The sequence below is a fragment of the Coptis chinensis genome, chromosome 5 (genome assembly GCF_015680905.1).
Source record: "Coptis chinensis isolate HL-2020 chromosome 5, ASM1568090v1, whole genome shotgun sequence".
NCBI lineage: Eukaryota > Viridiplantae > Streptophyta > Magnoliopsida > Ranunculales > Ranunculaceae > Coptis > Coptis chinensis.
In genome coordinates, this window is record NC_141460.1 from 17210357 (window position 1) to 17234384 (window position 24028).

Genomic DNA, 24028 nt, shown 5'->3' on the forward strand with positions numbered 1-24028 from the left:
AAATGCCTAGCCTCATATAACCGATAATTGTTGCTACCTCACTATAGATGCCTCGTGGGATAGTAATACTAAACAGGTAGGTTTAGGTTTTGCCATTTGGAATAATTTTGGTTATTGCATTGGGGTCGGACATGACAGAGACAGAAGTGTTGATCCAGAAGAGGTAGAGGCTCGAGCCATCCGAGGAGGCCTAGAGCTTTTACAACGCATGCAGATTCGAAACATCGCCATTTTGACGAACTGCCAAAGACTTGCTGAGATTTTGGAGCGTAGAGGGACAAACCTATCTTAGGGGAGCTACTTCGGTGGCTCACGACATTTATGGCAGTATTTTTGTTTTGGATGATTGTACCTTCTATTATATTAGTAGAAACTCAAAATTTGTAGCTGATGCACTAGCGGCTAGGGGAAAGTGAGCCCCCCCCCCGCCCGCACTATAGTTTAAACCCTGCTATTGCAAGGTCGCTGAATGAATTATGTATGCACTCTCTGGGGAGCACTTCCTAGTTTGGAAGTGTTTCCTTTTATCTAAAAAAAAAAAAAAAAAAAGATATCAAATGAAAAGGTGAGAGATGAATTGGCCAGGTTTTAAGTTCTAAGGGCATCACCAATGCAGCCACGTCAGCATTTTAGACATGGGCTTGCGTTCAAATGGGGCTTTCCAGGCTTTTAAGAGTTTCAGGTGGACATTCCTTAATTCAGCTTCCTTACAAAAAAAACAGTGGAAACCAACTCCTCTGTTAATAACAAAATGGCGGCATGGAGAGCCCTTACTCGTCATCTAATTACTCCTCAAGGACTTTCAACTCGAACAACATCATCAGCTACTAGGCTTATCCAGCGGCGCGGTCTTGGTGGAGGTATGGATCTTCACGTATCTTTCTCAATTTTCCTATTTTTTCTTTAATTTAATTTATTTATTCCAACAGAGCAACCAAAAAAGGACAACAACGTCAACACTTGGGAGGACATTAGTAACACGACTGGTCGAGGTATGGATCTTCACACATCTTTCTCAATTTTCCGTCGGGTTCTTTTGTTTCCTAACAATTATTTTTGCTTTTATTTATTCCAACAGATCCACCAAAAAAGGACAACGACGTCAACACTTGGCGTCTTGGTGGAGGTATGGATCTTCATGTATCTTTCTCAATTTTCCTATTTTTTCTTTAATTTTATTTATTTATTCCAACAGAGGACAACAAAAAGTACGACGAAGATGAAGACGAAGAAAAAGAGCCTGAGGTGAATCTCATTCATTCCCAACTATTTGTTTTTTTATCAGTATCTGTAGCTAATATGACTTGGCTATTATTATATATAGATACAAATGGTTTACACACATTATCAGACTTTATTCATTTCTTCTTTGTAGTTCCCCTGGTTCACCTTTTTGTCGGTGCTATTTTCTCTCTCTTCAAACTACCTGCTAATGAAGATACTGACCGAAGGTATATATATATCCTATTATATGTATTAAGTTCACCTTGTTTCAACTTTGATTCATTGCTAAAGTATAGTTGGTCAGGCTTGGAAATTAGTTTTCAAGATGTTGGTGTATTCTAAATAGTTTCTCGTTCATCGATTCTATATCATACGTGGTCCTAAGGATAAGTATCTTGTCACTATTTATGAGATTAATTTTTTTTCCCAATTATTATTCTTTAGGCTGCAGTTGTTTTAGAGTGTGTTTGGCAACTGGAATTACAAACTAATTAGAAATAGATTTGAATTGGAAGTCGCTCAATTCCTAGTTGGTGCAATCAGATATATACATGATAATGAAACAAAAATCAATCTAAAAGATCTCATATATTCATAAGAATGATACTATCGAAACCCTAACAAGAAAATTTAAAATAAATTGAAGAAAGAACACATACCAGTAAAATCAATGGTTGATGAGAATAATCAAGGGAGAGAACCAGAATTTGGGAGTTTGGGTGAGAGTTGGACAAGGCATACATAACTTTGATATCTTTTTGGCCAGAATTGCAATTGCATGTGTGACATAGTCCACAGTTTTGTTGGATCAACATGGGTCTCTCAAATACTTTGTAAAAGAATATGGGGTATGTTTAGAATCCAATTCTAATATATTCCAAGCTTTCCAAACTGCCCAAAAGTGAGTGTTCCACCATGGATTTTATTTGACTCCATTCCTCAAATGTGATTCCAGGTAAACAAATACACTCTCAGACTTTGGATGAACTAGAAGTAGTCAATTTGGGAGAGGGCGAAGAAGAGAAGTTTACATCGGTTAGGTCTAATCTGACGGAGGAGTGGAAAAGTAAGTTGGTGCAGTGCTTGTCGGAGAATAGAGATGTGTTCGCATGGGGGATAGAGGAGATCACCAAGTTGGACCCTGAGTTCGCATGTCACCAACTACATATGAGGGAGGATGCAAAACCAGTGAGACAGAAGATGAGGGGAGTGAGACCTAAGTACGCGGAAGAGGAGGTTGCCAGGCTGAAAGGAGCGGGGATCATAAGGGAGGTGGAGTTTATGGACTGGCTGTCCAATATAGTCGCGGTCCCAAAGAAAAACGGCAATGTGCAAATGTGTGTTGACTTCATGGACGTAAACTTGGAGTGTCCCAAGGACAGTTATCCTATGCCGCGAGTAGATGAGTTGGTGGACAGAACGGCGGGGTTCAGAATGTTCTCATTTATGGATGCATCCATGGGATACAACTAGGTTGCGATGTATGGACCTGATCAGGAAAAGACATCCTTCGTAGTGGAAGGGGGTACTTACTGCTATACAAGGATGTTGTTCGGGTTAAAGAACGCAGGAGCCACTTTCCAACGGTTGGGGAAGAAAATGTTCAAAAGTAAAATTCGAAAGAGTATTGAGATATACATAAACGATATGGTGGAGAAAAGCATGTCAGAGGCAGAGCATCTGGAGGGGTTGAGGGAAACATTCAGGATATTGCGAGCCCACAATTTGAAACTCAACCCAGAGAAGTGCACATTCGGAGTCACCACGGGAAAATTTTTGGGGTATATAGTGACACAGCGGGGAATAGAGGCAAACCCCGAACAGATAAGGTCATTGGTGGAGATGTCGCCGCAAACGGTGAAAGAGGTGCAGCGGGTTGGCGGGAAGAGTCGCGGCCCTTAACAGATTCATTTCAAAATCATCCGACAAATGTAGGCCGCTGTATAGGCTAATGAGTAACACCACAAATTTTGCATGGGCAACAGAATGTGAAGGAGCATTTCAAGAGTTAAAAAGGTATCTGGGGGAAGCACCTCTATTGTCGCAACCCGAATTAGGAGATAAGCTATATTTGTATCTGGGGGTCACGGAGTATGCAATCAGCTCGGTCCTCGTTCGCGTTGTGGATAAAGTGGAAAAACCAGTGTATTTAAAAGTAAGACTTTGTTAGATGCGGAGACTAGATACAGCCGAGTGGAGAAATATGCTCTTGCCTTGATATTCTCAGCCCTGAAGCTGAAGCCGTATTTCAAAGCCCACGCAGTGATCGTGGTGACGAATTTGCCCCTTAAACAAGCTCTGAGGGCGGAGAAGTCAAGAAGAATACTGAAATGGGCCATGATGTTGAGTTCATATGAGATCCAATATCAGATTAGAACGGTAGAGAAAGCTCAGGCCGTGGCAGAGTTTTTGGCAGAGTTCCCGATGGAAGATCCTACATGGGGGGAGGAGATGGTTTTGGAGCCTGAGCGAGAAGAGGAACTGGATCGCCTGAACCCATGGGATGAGAGGAATGGTTGGAGAGTATTCTTGGATGGCTCAGCAACGGATGCAGGCAGCGAAATAGGCGTGGTGCTGGTTACGCCAGATAACAATAGACTCGAATTGACAATGAAGTTGGGATTCACAGCGTCAAATAATGAGGCAGTGATTGCGGGCATGAGGATGGCTGAGAGCTTAGGCATGAAGGAACTTACCGTTTACTCCGACTCAAATTTAGTGGTATGCCAAGCAAATGGAGGGTTCACGGCAAGATACCCCAGAATGGCAAAGTATTTGGGAATCTTACGCAGTTGGGCGGCGAAATTCACACAGATCCGATTTGTTCATTTGAATCGTGAGGAGAATCACCACGCAGATGCTCTGGCCTATGTGGCCACAGCCATGCCAGGATCCGAGGAGAGGACCATCGAAGTGAGGAAATTGGATAGACCGAGTATCGAGGAGTCTTTGGAGATACTGAATACCGCAGGGGAGGACGAAGGTTGGATGGAGCCCTTCAAGCAGTTCTTGTCGGGGTGTAAGGTGATGGACCTAAGAGAGAAACGAAGACTGGAACAGGCATCCCGGAGGTACACGCTGATAGGAGGGGAATTGTATAGGGATATACACGCATATGGTTGGAACGCAATCGTCGAACTTTCGACGATGAGTCTAGGGATGTCCAACAGCTTATAGTCAAATGTAAAACTCTTATGTGGGCATGGGTGTCTTTCTTACCTAGTGTTAGAGGTTTGAAATTGGACGACCTCATTTTTAGATGGGAGTCTGTGATTGAGGGGTAGCATTTATATGTATTTCTAGTAGTGTGAATCTCTCACACTACATCTTCATTACTATTAATATAAAATTTTGTTTTGTTGATAAAAAAAAAAGGGGAATTGTACAGAAGGAATTTCAACGGACCTTTATTGAAATGTTTGGGACCGAGGCTAGCGCAAGAGGTGCTCGAGGAGCTACATGGGGGAGATTGTGGGAGCCATTCAGCGGGTAGGGCAACGGTACACCGGTTGTTAATGTAAGGATACTTCTGGCCTCACATGAAAAGAGACGCTGTGGAGTTTGCCAAAAAATGTTAGAAATGTCAGAGATTTTCTCAACTGATATTTGCCCCAGCAGAGCCGCTGCACAATGTGTCTAGTCCATGGCCATTCGACGATGTGGGCCCTCGATATAGTGGGATCGCTGCCCATGGCCAGAGGTAAGAGGAGATTCATGTTGGCCGCAACCGACTACTTTACAAAGTGGATTGAGGCCGTGCCGCTGCAGCAGGTGAAGGAGGTACAAGTGGTCAAATTTTTGTGGGAGAACATTATATGTCGGTTTGGGCTGCCCTATGCTATTATCGCGGACAATGGAACCCAGTTCACGGGATCGAAAGTGAAGAAGTTTTTGCAAGCCTATCATGTTAAGCAGGGGTTCTCGGCCCCATACAACTCCGAGGGCAATGGACAAGCTGAATCTTCTAACAAAACCATACTTAACAATCTCAAGAGGAAACTGGAAAACAAGAAGAGGGCGTGGGCTGACGAATTAAACCATGTGTTGTGGGCCTATCGGACTACACCGCGGACCACTACCAAGGAGACTCCCTTTTCGTTGGCATATGGCGTAGAGGCCGTGATTCCGTTAGAAATGGTGGCGGTCGACCACTCGAACTCGAGTTGTCGAGGATGGATCAAACTGGGGAATCCTGTCCAGGGACATGAATTTGGTTGAAGAGAGAAGAGATACCGCGCGCATTAGACTGGAAGAGTATCATCGCTGCCTCCAAAGGCAGTACAACAAGAGGGTGAGACTGAGGAGATTCAAGGTAGGAGATCGGGTGCTCCGCCGAGTGACCCCCAGCACAAAGAAAGTGAGTAAGGGCAAATTGGGTCTAACTTGGGAGGGACCCTACACTGTGGTTGATGTGGAAGGGACAGGCACCTACAGTTTACAAACCTTAGAAGGGAAAATGGTAGAGAGACCGTGGAACATAAGGTTGTTGAAAAAGTTTCATGAATGAATGTAATGGGAGAAGCTGTTAGCTGCATGAGCTATTTGTATATATATAAAACCATAGCACTTTTGGGATTGATAATGTTACATGAACTTTGCTTGTCCTTCAGAGTGAAGGAAATGGAGGGGAGGAGCCCTTCCACGGATGAGAGGTCCAAGCTCAACTGGGGCAAAATGAGTTGCCCCATGCTGGGTATGAGGTCCCATACGAGCCGAGGCAAAATGAGTTGCCCCATGGCGGATATGAGGTCATAGGCAAGTGGAGGCAAAGGGGTTTCCACCTGCTGTGGCCAAGGGGTCCTACCTGAGTAAGGAGGAGTGGTGCCCCAGCATAGGCATGGGCAACCAAATCACCGAGTCAAGAGAGGGAAGACAAATCGAGTTGCTCCCAGTAGGAGAGGTAAAAATATAAACATGAGTTTCACTACTAATTGAGCCCATAAACAGATAAAGCATAGACGACAACATATTGGGCAAGTAGATAACACAACCATCACATTCAGTCCTCCTCAACATCAGGAGGGGAATTAAAACAAAATGTAGCATAATCAGTGTGGCAAAAACAACAACAAATGAAACCAAGAAAGGGCATAACAAAACTACTCCCAACACAAGGGGCACTTAAACATTCTCACGAATCACTGCATCAGCGGCCTCCTTAATTACTGCATCCGCAGCCGCGTCAATAGCCCCAACCACCAAGTCAGTTACCTCAGCTACTTCGGAAGCGGGTTCCATGGGCGCCACCGCGACCTTAGACACAGGGGTAGCGACAGGTGTTTCAGGAAGGAGGCGGCCTTCTTTGATAAGCCTGTCATGCTCCTCCTTGACCTTGTTGGCCATCCTCTTGTCAGCTTGGGCCCGAAATTGATCCTATAGCTCATCCATGTCAGATTCATGTTGTTTGAGGAGGGCCACTGTATCGTCCTGATGCTTCTGGGAGAGAGATGCAATGGCTGCATTGTGCTGCGATAAGAGGATTTTGCGCTGATGACTCAAGCGGTTATTAACCTTATCCATGTAAACAAGGTGGGAGGCCTTAGCAGTCTTGAGCTCATCTCTGGGCTCTGAGCTTATCTAGTTCCGCGGCACTATTCTGCGGTTCAAGATGGGCGACTTCTTTATCTAACTGTTCAATTCTGGACCTTGCGCCAAAGAGGCCGCGGATCATGTAGGAGATGTCCAAGCTTATCTGAGAGAGAGAACAAGAGTGATGTTACTTGGAAAAGAAGAGGGGAGATACATAGTGCGAGGGAAAGGGTACCTTCTCCCAGCCAGTGTAGAACGAAGTTCGGTGACTATCAAAGGGGCCCCTTTCAGCATACGCCATATCTTTGGGGAGGTGGGACCCATAGAACAGGGAGGAAGCCACTGCAGGGTTGTCCAAGGCTGAATCGTTGATGTTGATGGTGTGATTTTGGACCTTGAAAGCGGGGCAGAAAGCAGGGATAGGGTCAGCAGCCCCTTTGCCTGATCGGGGAGCCACCTCCTTCCCAGGCCGCTATTCTGGGCGAGGGGGGGCAGCAGGTAGGGAAGTAGACAGATTAGCTGGAGTCTCATCAAACACATAAGTTTGTTGTTGCTTAGAGGCCGGGCCAGGAGATGAGCGGGTGACCGTGGAGGGGGCCACTTCGGTGACAACATCCTCATCCGAGTCACTGTCAAAGAGCTTGCGCTTGTTAGCACCCATATCGGAGTGGGGGGAAGTTACAGAGGGAGAATGAGGGGATAGGTATTGATCTTCCCAAGTGGTCAGGGATTGGTAAGAGGGACGAGCTGCAGAATGAGAAGGGGAGTTGGAAGAGGGAGGTAGGGGACGGCGGATAGGTACTTGGTGGTGTGGAGATTTCTTGGGGTGGTGTCTTTTCCTGGGAGGCGGGGAGTTTCGCGACTTTCTCTCCTTGGGGGGAGGGGGACAAAAAAAGGGGGAACTATACCTTCCAATAACCTTCAATTGGGGGTCCGACAGTAGCAGAGTGGTTGTGGTAGGATCAATTCCAAAAATCGCAGACTGAGAGGGTCCAAGATCGCGGAGCTTCTGGAAAATTGTGGAGGAGATGTGGTCGTAGGGTCGCGACTTTGAGTCCGGTCACCAACCTGTAGAGAAGAAGTGCAAGATTAGATGAGGAACCAAGGAACATATGCATTGAAAGATAAATAAAAGGGGTACTCACCACTGGGAAGGAAAGCCAGATGAGTAAGGTTCAGTTCGGAAGGAAGTTTCCGGAGATGTACAGCGGATAGTGGTGCCACACCTTGTCTGATGAGGTGACACGGAGGACAAAATGTTGCTTCCTAGGGCGGACACAGAAAGAATGGTAGTCCACGTTGACATCCTTTGTGCTCTTTTTGATGTAAAAGTGGGCAGTCATGTCGCGAACCGTTATCTTGGGGATTCCAGATTTGTTGTAATGGTTCGCGGCATACATAACCTTCCAGAAATTGCCAATGCCTTGGCAAGGGGAGATGTTAAAATGGTTACACACCTCGACGTCAAGACGGGTGAGAGGTAAGCGGAGGCTGGCAACAATCTACCCTACCGTGGTCACGAGACACCCCGGTTTGTAAGGAACTAAGTGAGGAAAGTAAGTTAGGTCAGGCACATGCTCTAAAATGACATCAGCAGGTATACCGTAAGCCGCCTTAACAACTTCTAGGTTAGGTCTATGGCTGCATGGGGGAGGCGGCGGAAGGGCAAAGGGTTGCCCGGAAGTAGATGGAGCCTCGGTCGGATCTAGGGGAGGGGGAGGGGCAACACCGCGGGAAGGGGAGGAGGAAGAGGCGTCGGATCTGGAATCCGACATTGAAGAAAGGATTTAAAGAAGAAGACACACCGTCATGACAGATTGGAGATGGGGAAATCTTTAGATCAAAGGAGAAATGCACAAAATAGCAAGTAAGGGGAAATAATGGGAGAAGAAGACCAACCTGAGGAAGGGGGAAGAACAGCTGGTACAAAAGCTTGGGCAGAAGAAACTCACAAAGCACAACCGCACGCTTGATCGGAGTAGACAAAAAGAGGAGAGGGGTGAGTGGTGGTGAGAATAAATCTAGAGGAGAGTGAGAAACTAAATGAGAAAGAAAGAGAATCAAGCAGGCTTTTATAAGAGGGAAGGGTAGAAGCATAATCTGGGAGGAGCTAAAATAGAGGAGACACCAAAAAGAACCAGCCAGGGGATGACACATGGATACACGAGAATGGAAGGGACGCAGGCCACAGGCACGTGGGGGGCGCGTGAATCCAACGGTGCAAGGGTGGTGGAAGGCCGCGACTAGATAATGGAACCAGCCGGACTCTCGACCCCCCGATCGTGTAATAATCGCAGACTCGAGAAGGGGCATCTGTGGTGGTAGGATAAGGGGACCTTGAAAATCAACGGACGGCGGCACCCAGGTCAACATAAGATACATAGCCGCGGTTCACAGGATCGAGATGGGACATCTGTTGCGTACGTAAAACCCTACATGTGGAAAGAAGAAGACCGCAAGATGGATGGACAGGTGGAAGGCTAGGATTGAGAGAGGAAAAGATATAAAGAAAAAGAAGTGGAGAGAGAAGAGGGAGGGATTCATTGTTCCAAGAGAAGAGACCTAAGAAAAGAGGGAGGCGACCCAAAGGGAGAGAGAGGAATAATGTTAGGAGTTGTAATAGTATTTGAGAAATAGTGAACTGTAGTCTTAACTGTATTTGGGGGTGAAACATACCCATCATATACCGACCAGTGATTTTTATCTATATTCTGCGTGTATTTCATTGAAACTCAAACTTGCATAAATGGCAATTAAAACGTATTCGTAAATGACAGTTAAAACTTAAACATAATTTCTTTTTCTAAAATACCCTTCTTTTATGAAATTAAGCAAGTTTACTTGCAGAGTTCCTGCATTCTTGGAGAATCGCTCTCTCCAAGGCTACCTCTTAAAATTATCTTCCTTCACCATTCCATATCCATCATCAAACAGTTTTCACTCTCAGATCTTCAACACAAACATACCATCATGTTATCAGTGTATCAACTAAATTATCCTCCCTTAAACCACTTGAATGATCAACAACCTATGAGAGCAAGTCAAGGCCACCTCTTAAAATTATCTTCCTCACCATTCAATTTCCATCATCAAACAGTTTTCACTCTCAAATCTTATGCACAAACATACCATCATGCTATCAGTGTATCATCTAAATTATCCTCCTTTAAACCTTTTGAATGATCAACACCTATAAGAGCAAGTCCAATAGGGTGCAGTCACTGACAGGTTGCTAAAGGGCCATATAGCATCCCAAACACCAAAATGTCATTCCAATGGGGCTGCTAGAAGGGTCCTAAATATGGCTAGTGTGATAAACCCAGCCAAATTTGAGGCCTTGTCTAGCAGCTGCCAAAATAAGTTGTCGGGGGATGGACGACATAGTTTCTGACGGACCATCCAGACACTCAACACGATTTATACTTAGCCAAATTCAACCAATTCTTCACTCACATGCATTTACTTGTCATCAAAGCCTCAAGCTTCAATCATCAACCCTCACAGTCTCAAACCAACTTCATTTATACCATTTCAATCACATCCATCTATTGTTCTAACTCCGTTTATTGTTTCAATCATATCCATCCATTCCACCAACTTCATTTCTTATGTCAACTTTATAGACCACAAATTTCTAATATTCTCTTTCACTCACACTTTTTGCATTATTGGGTACCATCAAAGCTTCACCATTCTCAACTTCACAACCTTTTTTTTCACATTCAAAATGGCTTCTTTTTCTCGCTATGTTAAATCAAGCTCCTCATCCGAAGAAGAGAACATAGTGAATGACCATGAGAACATGTTCTTACATATCTTCTCGTTGTTGCAAGACATGCACGAAGCTACTCGTGATCATCGAGCGAGGTCCGGTCCCAAATAGAAAGTACATTTATCGTGATCGAATTGAGGCTCATAATAGGATTATGAGGGATTACTTTGTGCAAAACCTGAAGTATCCCCTTGATATCTTCCGTAGGAGATTTAGGATGCAACGCCATCTCTTTCTCCAAATCTTAAAAGCGGTCTCCGACCATGACAAGTACTTCACATACAAGGTTAATGGCATTGAAAAGCCATGTTTGATGGGTATGCAAAAGGTGGTTGTTTGCATTCGTTTGATTACATATGGTTGTGGTGCAGATGCGTGGAATGAATACGTTCAAATAGCAAAGAACACTCTTTTCGAAAGGTTGAGGCATTTTTGTGATGCCGTGATGGCAGTCTTTGAAGAAGAATATCTGAGGACTCCAAACGAAGAAGACATTCAACGTCTAATTCAACAAGGTGAAAATTGTGGCTTCCCGGGTATGCTTAGAAGCTTAGATTGTATGCATTGGCAATGGGAAATGTGTCATTTGACATTATTTTTTTAATGTTTTAAACCCTTTTCATGAACATTATAATGTCATTATGTTGAAGATAGTATTGGAAAGAACTTGATTAAAGAAGCAAGAACGTGTTTCAAAAAAATGCAATTTGAGGAGTCGATCTGAGAATGTGACCAAGAGAGATCCAAGACATCATCCAGATGACCTTCAAATGAGCATACCAGTTTGTTTGAGAGCGAGAAGACAATATTTGGCACGGACACGTAATCAAGTATTCCTCGTTGTCTCTTTTTGCTAATTGAAGAAATCTTTCCCCTCTTCTTCCTCTCCGGAGGTAGTACTTGAGCATCCCCATTAGGACAATCATATTTATAATAAATGAGAGTTAGTATTGTTTATGTGTTTTTGTGTATTTCAGGACTTGAAGTTGATTAGGTGACTAAAGACACCATTTTTGCATGGAAAACGAGTCAAGATGAGTGCTGAAGAAGTTCTACGTTTAAAGCCCAAGAATCATGAAGAAAACCTTTTTCAAGCCAAGTCAAATTTGGGAAGTCAAAGTCAATTTGGGTAGAAAAAGAATAGAAAAGTCAACAAAACTTCAATGGGACATATCTTTGGACTCGGGCCTACTTTATGTCAAAACAACCGACTTGGAACCAAGTTTCTAATGGATCCGTCCTTGCCTAATTAGAGCTGTAAAAGTCGATGAAAAGGGCATTGAAATAATTTCCAATAGTTGTGACCTCTTTAGACTTAATCTAATGTACTTTGGGTTCACATTAGAGGCCCAAAGTCCCCCTTTTTTACCCATGCATGAAAATGTAACCCTAACCCTCTTTATATAAAGAGGGTTAAGCTTAAACACTCCTCCCTTGTCTCCTCCTTACTCCTAATTATTATTCTCTCATTAGTTTAGTTTAGTTTTAGTTTTTAATTAGGGTTAGCATTGTAGCCTCCATTAGAACTTTATCAATAAAAGTTTAGTTCTTTAATATTCAATTCTCTTTTATATTATGTCTTCCTATTGTTATTTAGTTAGTATGATTCAAATGACACAATGTTAAACCTCCATTAGAGGGGGTTTATAAAGCCACGTGAGGATGATTAGTAATTAGTTGTTGTTATTTTTGCAATAGAGTTTCAAGTCCTTTGTTGTGAGTTTCTAGAGATAGAAATCATAACAAAGGGCTAGAGATTAGAAACCCCATCAAAGAGATTTGTGGGGGTGCTAATCTCTCATGCTAGTTAGACAATGACTATATAGATGTAGGTTGTTTACTAGGGATGAAAGAAAAGCGATTCGATGACTAACTAATAGCCAATCGAATCGCATAGTGAATTAAATCTTCTATATACCCTTTACCATTCATAAATCTACTGTTTTGATATTATTACTCTCTCATAGTGAATTAGTTTAGTTAATCTAGACAAGCATTTAAGTACGTACAAGCAAGAGTGGATCGAACACGACTACTCTTTTATATTAACATGATTTAGAGAGTATTTTATCTATTGTTTTGACATCTTTATCTAATGTTTCTTCACCTTTAATCTACTATTCACACATGTATTAAATCTATCTTGTCACCAGGCAACACCCCTGCTCTTGGTAGGAATAGAAACTCCCTTAACAAAGAGTCAAGTGTAGACCCTTTAAATCAGACTTTAGGATTTATTGCATTTTACTTGGCATTTGTATTGTGCATCTTAAAAAATAAAATAAAAAATGTTTGCTAGGTGAATGTTTAGGAAGTGTGTGTGCATCTAGGTTAGAATTTGCATTCGTTTATGCCCCGTTGGAAATGAATTAACAAATGGCTAACTCAATCTTGGACTCCATATGGTAAGTCTGAGCGAAACCCACCTCTTTCTCCCACAATTGTAAGTTTCTCTCCACCAGTCAGCCCAAGACCATTCACCATGGTTGCAAATAATCAACCAGCTGAAAAGCAACTAAGGGACCACTTTGCCTATATTGCTTCAATCCCACCCTCAAGCATTAATTACCTACCCGTAGAGGAAGCTCAATTTGAGATTAGGCCACCCATCATTAACATGCTTGCTCAGCGCCAGTTTCATGGCTTGGATAATGAAGATCCATATATATGCCCATATAATCAACTTTCTGAACATTTGTGGTACTTTTAAAAATCAAAATTTGGATGAGAACAATGTGAAGTTGAGGCCTTTTCCATTCTCTTTTTCGGACAAACCCCTTTTGTGGCTTAATTCTTTCCTGACAAGCCCATTAGCACCTGGAATGAATTATTGAAAAAGTTCATGGGACAATTTTATCCCATTTTGAAAACTAATGTGATGAGAGCAGCGATAATGGATTTTAAGCAAGCTGAGAATGAGCATTACTATGAGTGTTGGGATCGCTTTTACAGTCTCTTTTTAAAGTGTCCCCACCATGGTTATGAAAAGTGGCAATTAGTCCAATTTTTCACTAAAAGACTTTTGGAAGATCAACACCAAATGATCCAATCCATGCATAAAGGCAAGTTCACTTACTTGACCAGATCAGAGGAATTCACATTCCTCCAAGACTTAGCTGAGGATTCACAACAATGGGGTATTAGTACTAGTACCACCCCAATCTACAAGAGACAGACTAGTGAAGTTAGGAAAGGAGGTATGTACAAAGTGAATAGAGATCCCGATGAACTCAAAACTGTGTTGGATTGTCTGAACAATTTGACTAAGCAGTTTGCTGCTTTTGCCTTAACATCCAATAAGGCCCAGAGTCAACCAGTGTCGTCTGCTTCTAGTTCCGTGATGAGTGTGCACAACAAACCAAACACTTTTCCATGCACAATTTGTTCAGGTCCAAACCACACTGCCCATTCATGTCCCATCTTTGTTCAACAAACCGAGTCCACCATGGAACAAGTGTGTGCTTTTAATGATTTTAGGAGAACACCCCCAGGAGCTTTTAGTTCAACATACAACAAGGATTGGAGAAATCACCGTAACTTCTCTTGGAGACAAAATTTGCCTCAAAACCAATAGTTAGGTCCACCTGTAGGCTTTTCTAGTAATAACTAGGGTAGGAAACAAAACCAATTCCCCATGAACTAACATATGAACCCGGCCCAGGTACAACCAGTACAACTCATCTTTTAGTTCCTAGTATGTTCCATCCCAACAACCACAAAGACAACCCTAGGAAGAAGCCTTCCAAAGGCTTGAACAACAAGTGAGATAGTAATTGAACTAGATTAGTCAACTCATTAACCTTGTAGCCGCTAGAGAAAAAGGAACGTTCTTCCCAAGTCAACCATTGGCTAACCCAAAAGGGAACACCAAGGAAAATGCCTTTTAAGTTTCAAGTTCTTAAGACAATACTTTTCCTAGGGAAATGAAAGCAATCACTACACTAAGATCAGACAGACAAATTGACAATCAGGTTAGGATGTCAAGTGAGTCCACTACTCTAGCCCCACCTAATTAAGAAACTGAGTCAACTATAACCCCTAGTTCCAAGACTCCACAACAAAAGCCAGATGATTCCTAGACTAAGCTGGAATCCCAGATTAGAACTGTTGTGCCAAAAGCCCCATTCCAAGAGCGTCTTGCTCAAAATAAGAAGGATAAATAGTTTTCTGAGATTATAGAGGTTTTCAAAAATGTGAGCATTAATATTCCCTTTCTTAGTGCAATTCAGCAGATCCCATCCTACACAAAATTTGTGAAAGAATTATGCATTATTAAGAGGAACACCCATGTCCTTAAACAAGCCTTTCTTGTTGCTCAAGCCACATCCTTCATCTACCAGAAAATTGTAGTTAAGCTTAAGGACCCTGGAACCCTACAATCTCTTGCCACATTGGAGACAAGTTCAAGGGCAATGCTCTGTTAGATCTTGGTGCTAGTGTCAACCTGTTACCTTATTCTGTTTATTAGGAGTTGGGCCTACAAGATTTAAAGCCCACAAGAGTCACCTTGTAATTAGCAGACCGATCTATTAAGATTCCGCGTGGTATAGTTGAGGATGTCTTAGTTAAAGTAGATGACTTTTACTATCCTGTAAACTTCATAGTTCTAGGCACTCATGATTCCGTAGATAATAGAATTCCAATCATTTTAAGCCGACCATTCCTAGCTACAGCAAATGCCTTGATAAACTGTAGAAATGGTAAGATGAAGATGTCCTTTGGAAATATGTCTGCAGATGTGAATGTCTTCCATCTTATGAAGAAAAATAGTGATGATGAGGATATTGGTGAAGTTTTTATCCTCAATAGTTTGGTCCCTACTCCACAAGTGGAAAACCCATTAGAAACCTGTTTAACCCATTTTGCTTGTGACTTTGACATAGATGGATCCATTAGTGATGTGAATGAGTTATTAGACTCTGCAACTATCTTAGATACCGAAAACTATAAAGCTAAGGTAGAGCCACTCCACCTTCATATTCCCGAAACAATTTCCAGTGTTGATTCAAAGATTAAGCCTAGTAGTGAGCCCAAGGTTGATTCTACTCCTTCACCAGCAAGCCTAGAACTTAAACCTTTGCCAGCTGAACTCAAATATGTTTTCTTAGGACCCAATGAGACATACCCTGTTATTGTTGCCTTTGATCTATCAGTTAAACAAGAGATCTTGTTAGTTAAAGTTTTGAAAAATCATAAGTTTGCCATTGGTTGGTCCCTTAGTGAGATCAAAGGTATTAATCCTTTAGTGGTCTAACATAAAATTCACTTGGAAGATAATGCTAAAACTTCTAGAAAACCTCAGAGGAGATTGAATCCACACATGAAGGAAGTAGTCCAAGATGAAGTTTTGAAGCTCCCAGATGCATGTATCATATACCCCATCTCAGATAGCCAGTGGGTTAGCCCTGTACAAGTTGTACCCAAGAAGTCTGGAATAATTGTTGTCCCAAATGATGAGAATGAGTTGGTCCCTACCAGAGTACAAACTGGATGGAGAATGTGCATTGATTTTAGGAAGCTTAATGCACAAACAAGAAAAGATTATTTCCCTTTCCCGTTTATTGATCAGATGTTGGATAAATTAGCAGGTCATGCTTTTTATTGTTTCTTAGATGGTTTATTGGGTTACTTTCAGATTTTTATAGCCCCAGAAGACCAAGAAAAGACTACCTTTACCTGTCCTTTCAGTACATTTGCTTATCGACACATGCGTTTTGGGATTTGTAATGCACCTGTGACTTTTCAAAGGTGTATGGTTAGTATCTTTTCCAACATGGTAGAGAGGTTTTTAAAAGTTTTCATGGATGACTTTTCTATCTTTGGTTCTTCTTTTGATGATTGCTTGAACCATCTGAGTCTTGTCTTAGAAAGATGTGAGGAGAAAAACTTAGTCCTCAATTGGGAGAAATGCCACTTCATGGTGAAGAAAGGCATTGTCTTAGGTCATGTTGTTTCTAGTGAAGGTATCCAAGTTGATAGGTCTAAAATTGATGTGATTTCTACTATACCCATTCCCAAGTCTGTTAAAGATGTTAGATCATTTTTAGGACATGCGGGTTTTTATCATCGGTTCATAAAGGACTTTAGTCAAATTGCTAGGCCTTTGAGTAACTTGCTAAGGATGATCCTTTTGATTTCACTGAGGCCAATATTAGAGCTTTTGACTATTTGAAAAATGTTTTGACCATTGCACCCATTATCCGACCACCTAACTAGTCACTCCTTTTTGAGTTGATATGTGATGCTTCTGATTGTGCAGTTGGTGCAGTCTTAGGTCAAAAGATTAATAAACTCCCTCACGTCATCTACTATTCTAGTAGAGCTCTTAATGATGCCCAACTTAACTACTTAACCACCGAGAAAGAGTTGTTGGCAGTTGTTTTTGTTTTTGATAAGTTTCGCCACTATTTGGTTGGTTCCAAAGTGATTGTTTACTCTGACCATGTGGCTTTAAGGCATTTTCTTTCTAAGAAGGATGCCAAACCATGATTTATCCGATGGATCTTGTTGCTGTAGAAGTTTGATCTTGAGATTTGTGATAAAAAAGGAACTGAAAATGTTGTTACCGATCATCTGTATAGGATAGTGACTGAGTCCATTGAAAACTGGCCTATTTCTGAGAGTTTTCGTGATGAGCACTTGATGGTTGTTGCTCAGATCCCATGGTATGCTGACATAGTGAACTTCCTTGTCACCATTTAATTACCCAATCATTGGAATAAGCACGATAGATCTAAGTTTTTGGCCACTACCAAATATTTCGTTTGGGATGGCCCCTACCTTTTTAAGTGTTGTCTAGACCAGATAGTACGTAGATGCATTCCTGAGTGGGAACAGAGAGATATTCTCTCATTTTGTCATGATCATGCATGTGGTGGCCATTTTGGCTCCAAAAAGACCGCTGCAAAAATGTTGCAATGCAGATTTTATTGGCTTAAATTATTTCGTAATGCCCAAACTTACTGTCAAGCTTGCAGTAAATATCAACACCTAGGGGGTATGTCTCATAGGCACATGATGTCTCTTACCCCTATTCTGATTGTGGAAGTTTTTTATGTGTGGGGTATTAACTTTATGGGACCTTTTCCTAACTCCCATGGCTTTGAGTACATTGTAGTGGTAGTTAACTATGTCTCAAAGTGGATTGAGGCTATTGCATGTAGGACCAATGACCACAGAATTGCGGTCAATTTTCTAAGGGAACACATTTTTTCAAGATTTGGTATTCCCCGCGTTATCATTAGTAACGAGGGAAAACACTTTTGCAACAAAGCTTTTGAAAGTTTAGTGAACAAATATGGGGTTACTCACAAGGTTGTCTTACCTTACCACTCCTAGACCAATGGCCAAGAAGAGGTCTCCAATAGGGAAATTAAGCAAATCCTTGAAAAAACGGTCTGGCCAGATAGGAAAGATTGGAGCTTAAGACTCCTTGATTCTCTTTGGCCCACAGAACTGCTTTCAAAACACCTATTGGTATGTCACCTTATCGCCTAGTCTTTGGTAAACTTTGTCATTTGCCTGTACAGTTATAGTATAAAGCCTATTGGGCCGTAAAAAGCCTCAATTTTGACGTTGTCAAGGTTGGTGACCATAGGAAGTTGCAATTGAATAAGCTCAAGGAGCTTAGGAATAATGCATATATATGACCTCTCTAAAAAGTACAAAGCCAATGTGAAGAGAATGCACGATAACCAAATCATGAGGAAGGAATTTTTCATTGGTCAAAAAGTTTTACTTTATAATTCCCGTTTTCATTTGTTCCCTGGGAAATTGAAAACTCGTTGGTCCGGTCCTTTCATAGTCACACATGTCACTCCTTATGGAGCAATCACAGTTGAGAACTCAAAAGATGGTAATACTTTTAAAGTCAATGGTCAATGTTTGAAACCATTTTTGGAGTTACGTTCCCCAGAAGTTGAGGAAGTACTTCTCGAAGATCCTGTCTATCAGGATTGATCATCTCTTTGATCACCGTTGCATCGGGCTGACGACGTAAACCTTAACGCTTTTTGGGAGGCAACTCAAAGTTTTGTACCTATTCCAAACTCTAGGTTTCGGGGTGCACTTGTATATATAGTCATTGTAGTATAGTTGCATTTCCTTGTGCTTTCATTCTTATTTTATTTGTAGGAAATGTCATTAGTAAATAAGCATCAAACAAGGTAAAATGTTTTAATTTCTCTCTTTCTAAACTTCGTTCATTTTGTCCTTAGCATCATTATTGTCATTTTGGTGGCTTAGTTTTCAACATTGGGGACAATGTTTCATTTAGGTTTGGGGGTGTTGAAATTTAAAAATTTATCCTTGATGTTTATGATTTTTGTTATATATATGTATATATATTTGAAAAAAAAAATGGTGTTCTAGATTTCAACTATGGGATTCTTATGATAATAAATGTTTGATACCCTTTCAATGATGAAATAGGTCTAGAAGTCTCAATTTGGGAACATACTTTGACTTGATTCTTAGAAATCTGAGTTAATTAGAGTGTAATAGACCTTGCATTAATTCTTGAGTATCTTTGCACGAATCTTGCATTGCAATTTATGAGTAATGAACTTCTGAAATCCAAGTGTTAAATGAATTAACTAGACAAAACATGTGAGTCTAAGCCAAAAGCCTACATTGTGTGTGAATTTTTCTGAGTGATGACACCATGGATAAAGCTTTTCCAAGTACAGAGATGCACACTTCTTCTTGCTAGATCACCACACGGACACCTAGGTAGAATTTAGGCATTATATATATATATATATATATATATATCATTTTCTTAGAAGCCCTTCTGAAGCCTTGATATTAAGCCTTTTTCTTGTGAACCAAACTCCTTAACCCATAATATAGCCTACCTAAGTTGTTACTTGAGAGTTAGGATGATTGTGAAGAAAAAAAAGAAAGTGTACTCAAATTCACCTGCTTCCTTTTAACATAAAAGTCAGAGTTTCAAGACATTGCCACAAGTCAATTAAAAATCAAAATGGAAAGAAGATGTGCCCACTGATAAATATAAAAATATAAAGTTTACCTACGAAATGAACGATGAAACTCAAAACGTAAGTAAACTAAAACTTATTTACGTGGCTAAGTTTATCAAAGATTGTTCTACTCTCGATCTATTGAACAGATATAGTGGAGTAGGAAGTTCGTTCCACTCCTAGTCCTTCCGCATGCTGTGTTTTCTAGTCTAATTACTCTACTCTAAGTCTAATGAGAGATTTACGAAATGATAACTAGACTACAATGCAACTACCCACAAGATGCAACTAGTCGACTATTTAAACAACTATGGGAATACTACGTCGATTCTATGATAAGGAGTTAAAGGGGGATTGATTCCACCTTAGCTCAACTTAATCCACTAACGACGAATCGTCGTAATCCGAATTGAACTGCTTCACAGAACAATCTGGTTATTCCTAATCCCTAATTACACATGGCATTTCTACCAATTCATAACTAGCATGTGAACGATTACACCCATTCTCATGGTGAACTAATCATTTCTAGAGTGGAAAGGAAATTACGACTATTCAACATTAACACGAATCAAGCCTTCATCAAGGCTTCAAGCAACCCCTAATGGAGGTTTAGCCGAGAATCATCAATGATATCATTCCCAATCAAATCCAACAAAACATGATATAAAGATTGAAATTTGCTTAATTTAAACTTTAATAGCAACTACTCATGCAAGAATTATTTCAATCTAATTAAGACAACTATTGAATCTAAGAATTAAACTAATTAAGTAAAGGAAATGAACTAGATTATCAAGAACACTAATTTATTAATCTAATAAAAATCAATACAATAATGTAATACTGAATTTAAAACAAGAATAAAAACTAATTAATTAATATAAAACTAGATCTAGAACTAAGGTTTAATGGCTACTTTTCTTATCCTAACCTAATTTATTTTCTAACCTCCTCCTTAACAAAGAGTCAAACTTTTGTTTTTATACTTTCAGATCCAAAAATCGTGCATGGGCTTGGAGCCATGTTTTGGGCCGGAAAATAGGGCCCAAAACCCAATTTCTTTAGTCCAAAATGGGCTCTTCAGCTGTAGTTGGCTTTGATAGATATTTCGTCCAATTTTGCTCCTCTGATTGGGTCAAGGCTTGGACCATTGGAAAGATCTTTCCGAGCCGGTCGTTTTGACATAAGATACTCCCAATTCCAAGGTCTAAGTCCAAAGATACGGCCTTCGGAAGTTCTCACGACTTGTGCATTTATTTCTCGCCCGTGTTGACTTTTCAGCTTTTGACCGGGGCTTTACAAAGGCTTTGTCTCCTTGAATCTTGGCCTTTATTCACGAACTCCTTAGCAACCGACCTTTGCTCCTTTATCTCGCTAAAAGTGGCACATTTCTGCACATAATGGACTTTGAAGCCTGAAATGCATAAAACACGTAATCAGTATTAACTCTTAATTATTACTCACATAATTGGTCTAAAAGTATAATGGTTAAGGGGTTAAAACTACAGTTTTGGGCTCTTATCAAACCACCCCCAAACAGCATTTTGCTTGTCCTCAAGCAAAGATGAGAAATTAGAATAAGTGGCCAAAAATGGAGTTCTATCTACTCTCGTTTTGCTGAGTCCAATTGCATTGACCATATGCAACAAGACCTTAAACCACTAGGAATTTCCTAGTGGACGAGTTATAGCCTCGTGAGAGTTTTCCAGTGAAGGAACTCACAAACTTCATCTATACTACAATGACTAAGAAATAAAACTATTGTTTCCTTATTTATGTCTCAACTATCTATACATCTCACTAGCAATGAATACAGAATAATCATGTCAAAACCTAAGCTAATATATGCATAATAATCAATCATCTACTTAATAAACATATATACAATGAGTAATGCTATGAAATGCAGAATGTGTCCGTTCTGAAACTTTGGAATAGCATCCTTAAGTAGGTTCTCACATAAAAGTCAAGTAAAAATCACTCGATTTTTCCACTCAAGTTTTGCTACTCCAAAGGCAGTGGGCATACTTTACCTTACAATCTCAATGACACACAAGGAAAGCCGAAGTTGATCAAACACATCTGCCACTTACTATCCCACTAATCTATTCCCATTGAGCTAAAGGTCTTTATTAGGTGTTGCGGGGATTAGGAGATGGTTTAAGAATGAAGGAAACGGATATTCAAAAAGACAAGTCTGAGATAATAGGGTCTTCATATTATGTAACTAGAGAAAACCTTGTTCTTTTGCTTCTACACTTTGTTTCCATCCTTAGCCTTTTTCTTTTTTTTTTTCGACTCCTTTTATTCTATTTTTGGAGTTTTTATTTTATTTCTATTTTTCTTTTTTTCTTTTCTCAAGCAACTAACTAATTTCACGTTTACCACGGTTTTTCTTTCTCTTTTCTTCACTCATCCTATTCTCGGACTTATTCTAAAATGGGTAGGTTGATTTTTTTTTTTTATTTTTTTTTTTTTGTAACAGGGTAAAGGAATTGTGGTTTATGGAAGGGCTAATGAAAGGCTCGATTAGGCTTAATTAGCGGAAAATATACTTAGGTCAGAATTTCTAGCTATATCGATCCAAAAAGGGCCTAAATTCTCTTTTAGGACATGGTATAGTGGTCAAGCAAGTGGACGTGTGATTTCTCTATTCGAATATACTTCTCCTTGTGTCATTTTTCAAATGTTTCACTCATATAAGGCTTTAGGCTATATTCTCACAGGATTTGTAGAATAAGTACTCTAGCCTAGATTTCATAAACTTATTGCCAAACAATCATAGATACTCATGTAATATATTTATAGATAGATGCAAAGATTATTACCTACATATTAACCTAAGTTTCTAAAAACTATTCTAATGCAAAAGCTACGTGAGACTTCTAGATTATTAAGAGCATAGAGAAAGAAACAATACCAATATTCCTAAGTGTATAGCATAAACTTTTTATTTTTTTTTTTATTTTTATTTTTATTATTTTTAAGACAAATAATACGTAATATACAACCTAATATGTGCTTAACATTTACATCGTGTTTCTATACCACCCCCAAACAATTTGGGAGAAGGGGGTTCATGAAACAATTCAATAGCACAATTAAATTATGTAACTAACTAATTTTTATAATTTTTAACATTTTATAAATAAAAGTGTGTAATTTACATCCTAAAAGTGTCTAATTTTTTGCAAATGTTTCTATCCTACCCCCAAACAATCGAACGCTTTGTCCTCAAAGTGTAAAGAGATAAGGAAAGAATTTACCATAGAAACGTGGCAAAAATTGGCAAGACTGTAATGTAAATATTGTAAAGATGATATGATAATATGAAGCACAATTAAACCGGGTACATACTAACTAACAACAAACTCTACTTCGGAGTAAACATGACAGGCTTTAGGGTGGCAACATGATTTGAAATGAATACCAAAATATGCACCCCCCCAAACAAAATTGGAAAACTCTTTTTAAGTTTGAAATTTTTGTTTGGCCCATACTCCGAAAGTTGGTATTGTCACGAAAACTTGGGTCTTTTTAAAGTCGATTCCCTAGACTTACTAATATATGTTTATGTTTTTATTTTATTTAGTTTTTATATGTTTGATTTTTAGAAAAACAAAACAAAATTACAATAAAGAAATAAAAATGAAACTCACTCCATAGAGAAGCACTACTCAATCCACGAGAAAAGTGCAAGAGATAAATGCGAGTCACATGAAACGTAGACTAAGAATCCGACACTTACAACCACTCACTCCAAAAGGAGGGTCCGGTTGCCTTAATGGTGCACTCCCATAACATAAGATTGGAATGGAGTACACCGAAGAATAAAATGAGTCTTTTATAGTCAGATACTCGAGACTTTATCAAATATATATATGTATTAAAATGCAATTTACCATATATCAACAATCGAAAAAGTTTTGGGTCTTTCCACAAATAATTAACATGGAATGCACCATCAAACAGAATTAAGCACCAAGATTTCCTATGACGTAGCTTAGTCGAATGAGAGCAAAGCCTTATAGATCTAAAACCTAATCGAGCATACAGTTTCTTCTTTGTCCTCCTACGAAGGGGATGCCAAGTAAATGAACGTGAGAAAATTGATGGTTGTAGAAGATATGTAGGATGTGGATAATTTTGAGAAGGAAAAAATGGAAAAAATGGAAAAAATGAAAAAGTGTCAGGTGGCTTGTCCTTGGGTGTTACTTCTTCACCAGTTGGTTTTAGATAGTTATGAAGCATAGGAAAAACACCAAGGTCAAGTACAAACTCAATGGTTCTTTGAAAAAGTAGAGGGCGAGGAATATTCGTGATGGAAGGTGAATGAGTGACATGAGGATGTGAGGTGGGTGAATGGTGTTCAACTAGTGTTCTTAGGTCTATATCATCAGAGGCCTTAAGATATACAAGACATTCCTCAATAGGTGGGTAAGAAGAATCACTAGGATAGAGGGCTTAAAAATTCTTCTTCCGGCCATGGCGCCAAGAGATGAATGGATGTCAATAGGAG

At 40.1% G+C, this 24028-nt stretch overlaps 1 protein-coding gene across 4 annotated transcripts; it reads left to right on the forward strand.

Annotated features, from left to right (window-relative positions):
- Positions 1-650: 650 nt before the first annotated feature.
- LOC147496923 (uncharacterized) lies at positions 651-22034 on the forward strand. 4 transcript variants are annotated; one of them, XM_086562501.1, is made up of 6 exons: positions 651-860; positions 930-992; positions 1079-1126; positions 1196-1245; positions 1376-1451; positions 21995-22034. In XM_086562501.1, exons 1-6 carry the CDS (start codon positions 752-754, stop codon positions 21997-21999), a joined length of 351 nt encoding a protein of 116 aa, XP_086418627.1. In that variant the 5' UTR covers positions 651-751; the 3' UTR covers positions 22000-22034. The 4 variants fall into 4 exon arrangements, with proteins under 4 accessions (XP_086418627.1, XP_086418626.1, XP_086418625.1 ...); XM_086562500.1 differs by lacking the exon at positions 21995-22034 and adding an exon at positions 11503-12054; XM_086562499.1 differs by lacking the exon at positions 21995-22034 and having other exon boundaries at positions 1376-1654.
- Positions 22035-24028: the final 1994 nt, after the last annotated feature.

Excerpts from the sequence above, each read along its gene's own strand:
- LOC147496923 (XM_086562499.1), top strand. The coding sequence starts at position 752 with ATGGCGGCATGGAGAGCCCTTACTCGTCATCTAATTACTCCTCAAGGA. Across the intron at positions 861-929 it reads GCGGCGCGGTCTTGGTGGAG|AGCAACCAAAAAAGGACAAC; the intron begins GTATGGATCTTC and ends TTATTCCAACAG. Across the intron at positions 1,127-1,195 it reads CACTTGGCGTCTTGGTGGAG|AGGACAACAAAAAGTACGAC; the intron begins GTATGGATCTTC and ends TTATTCCAACAG.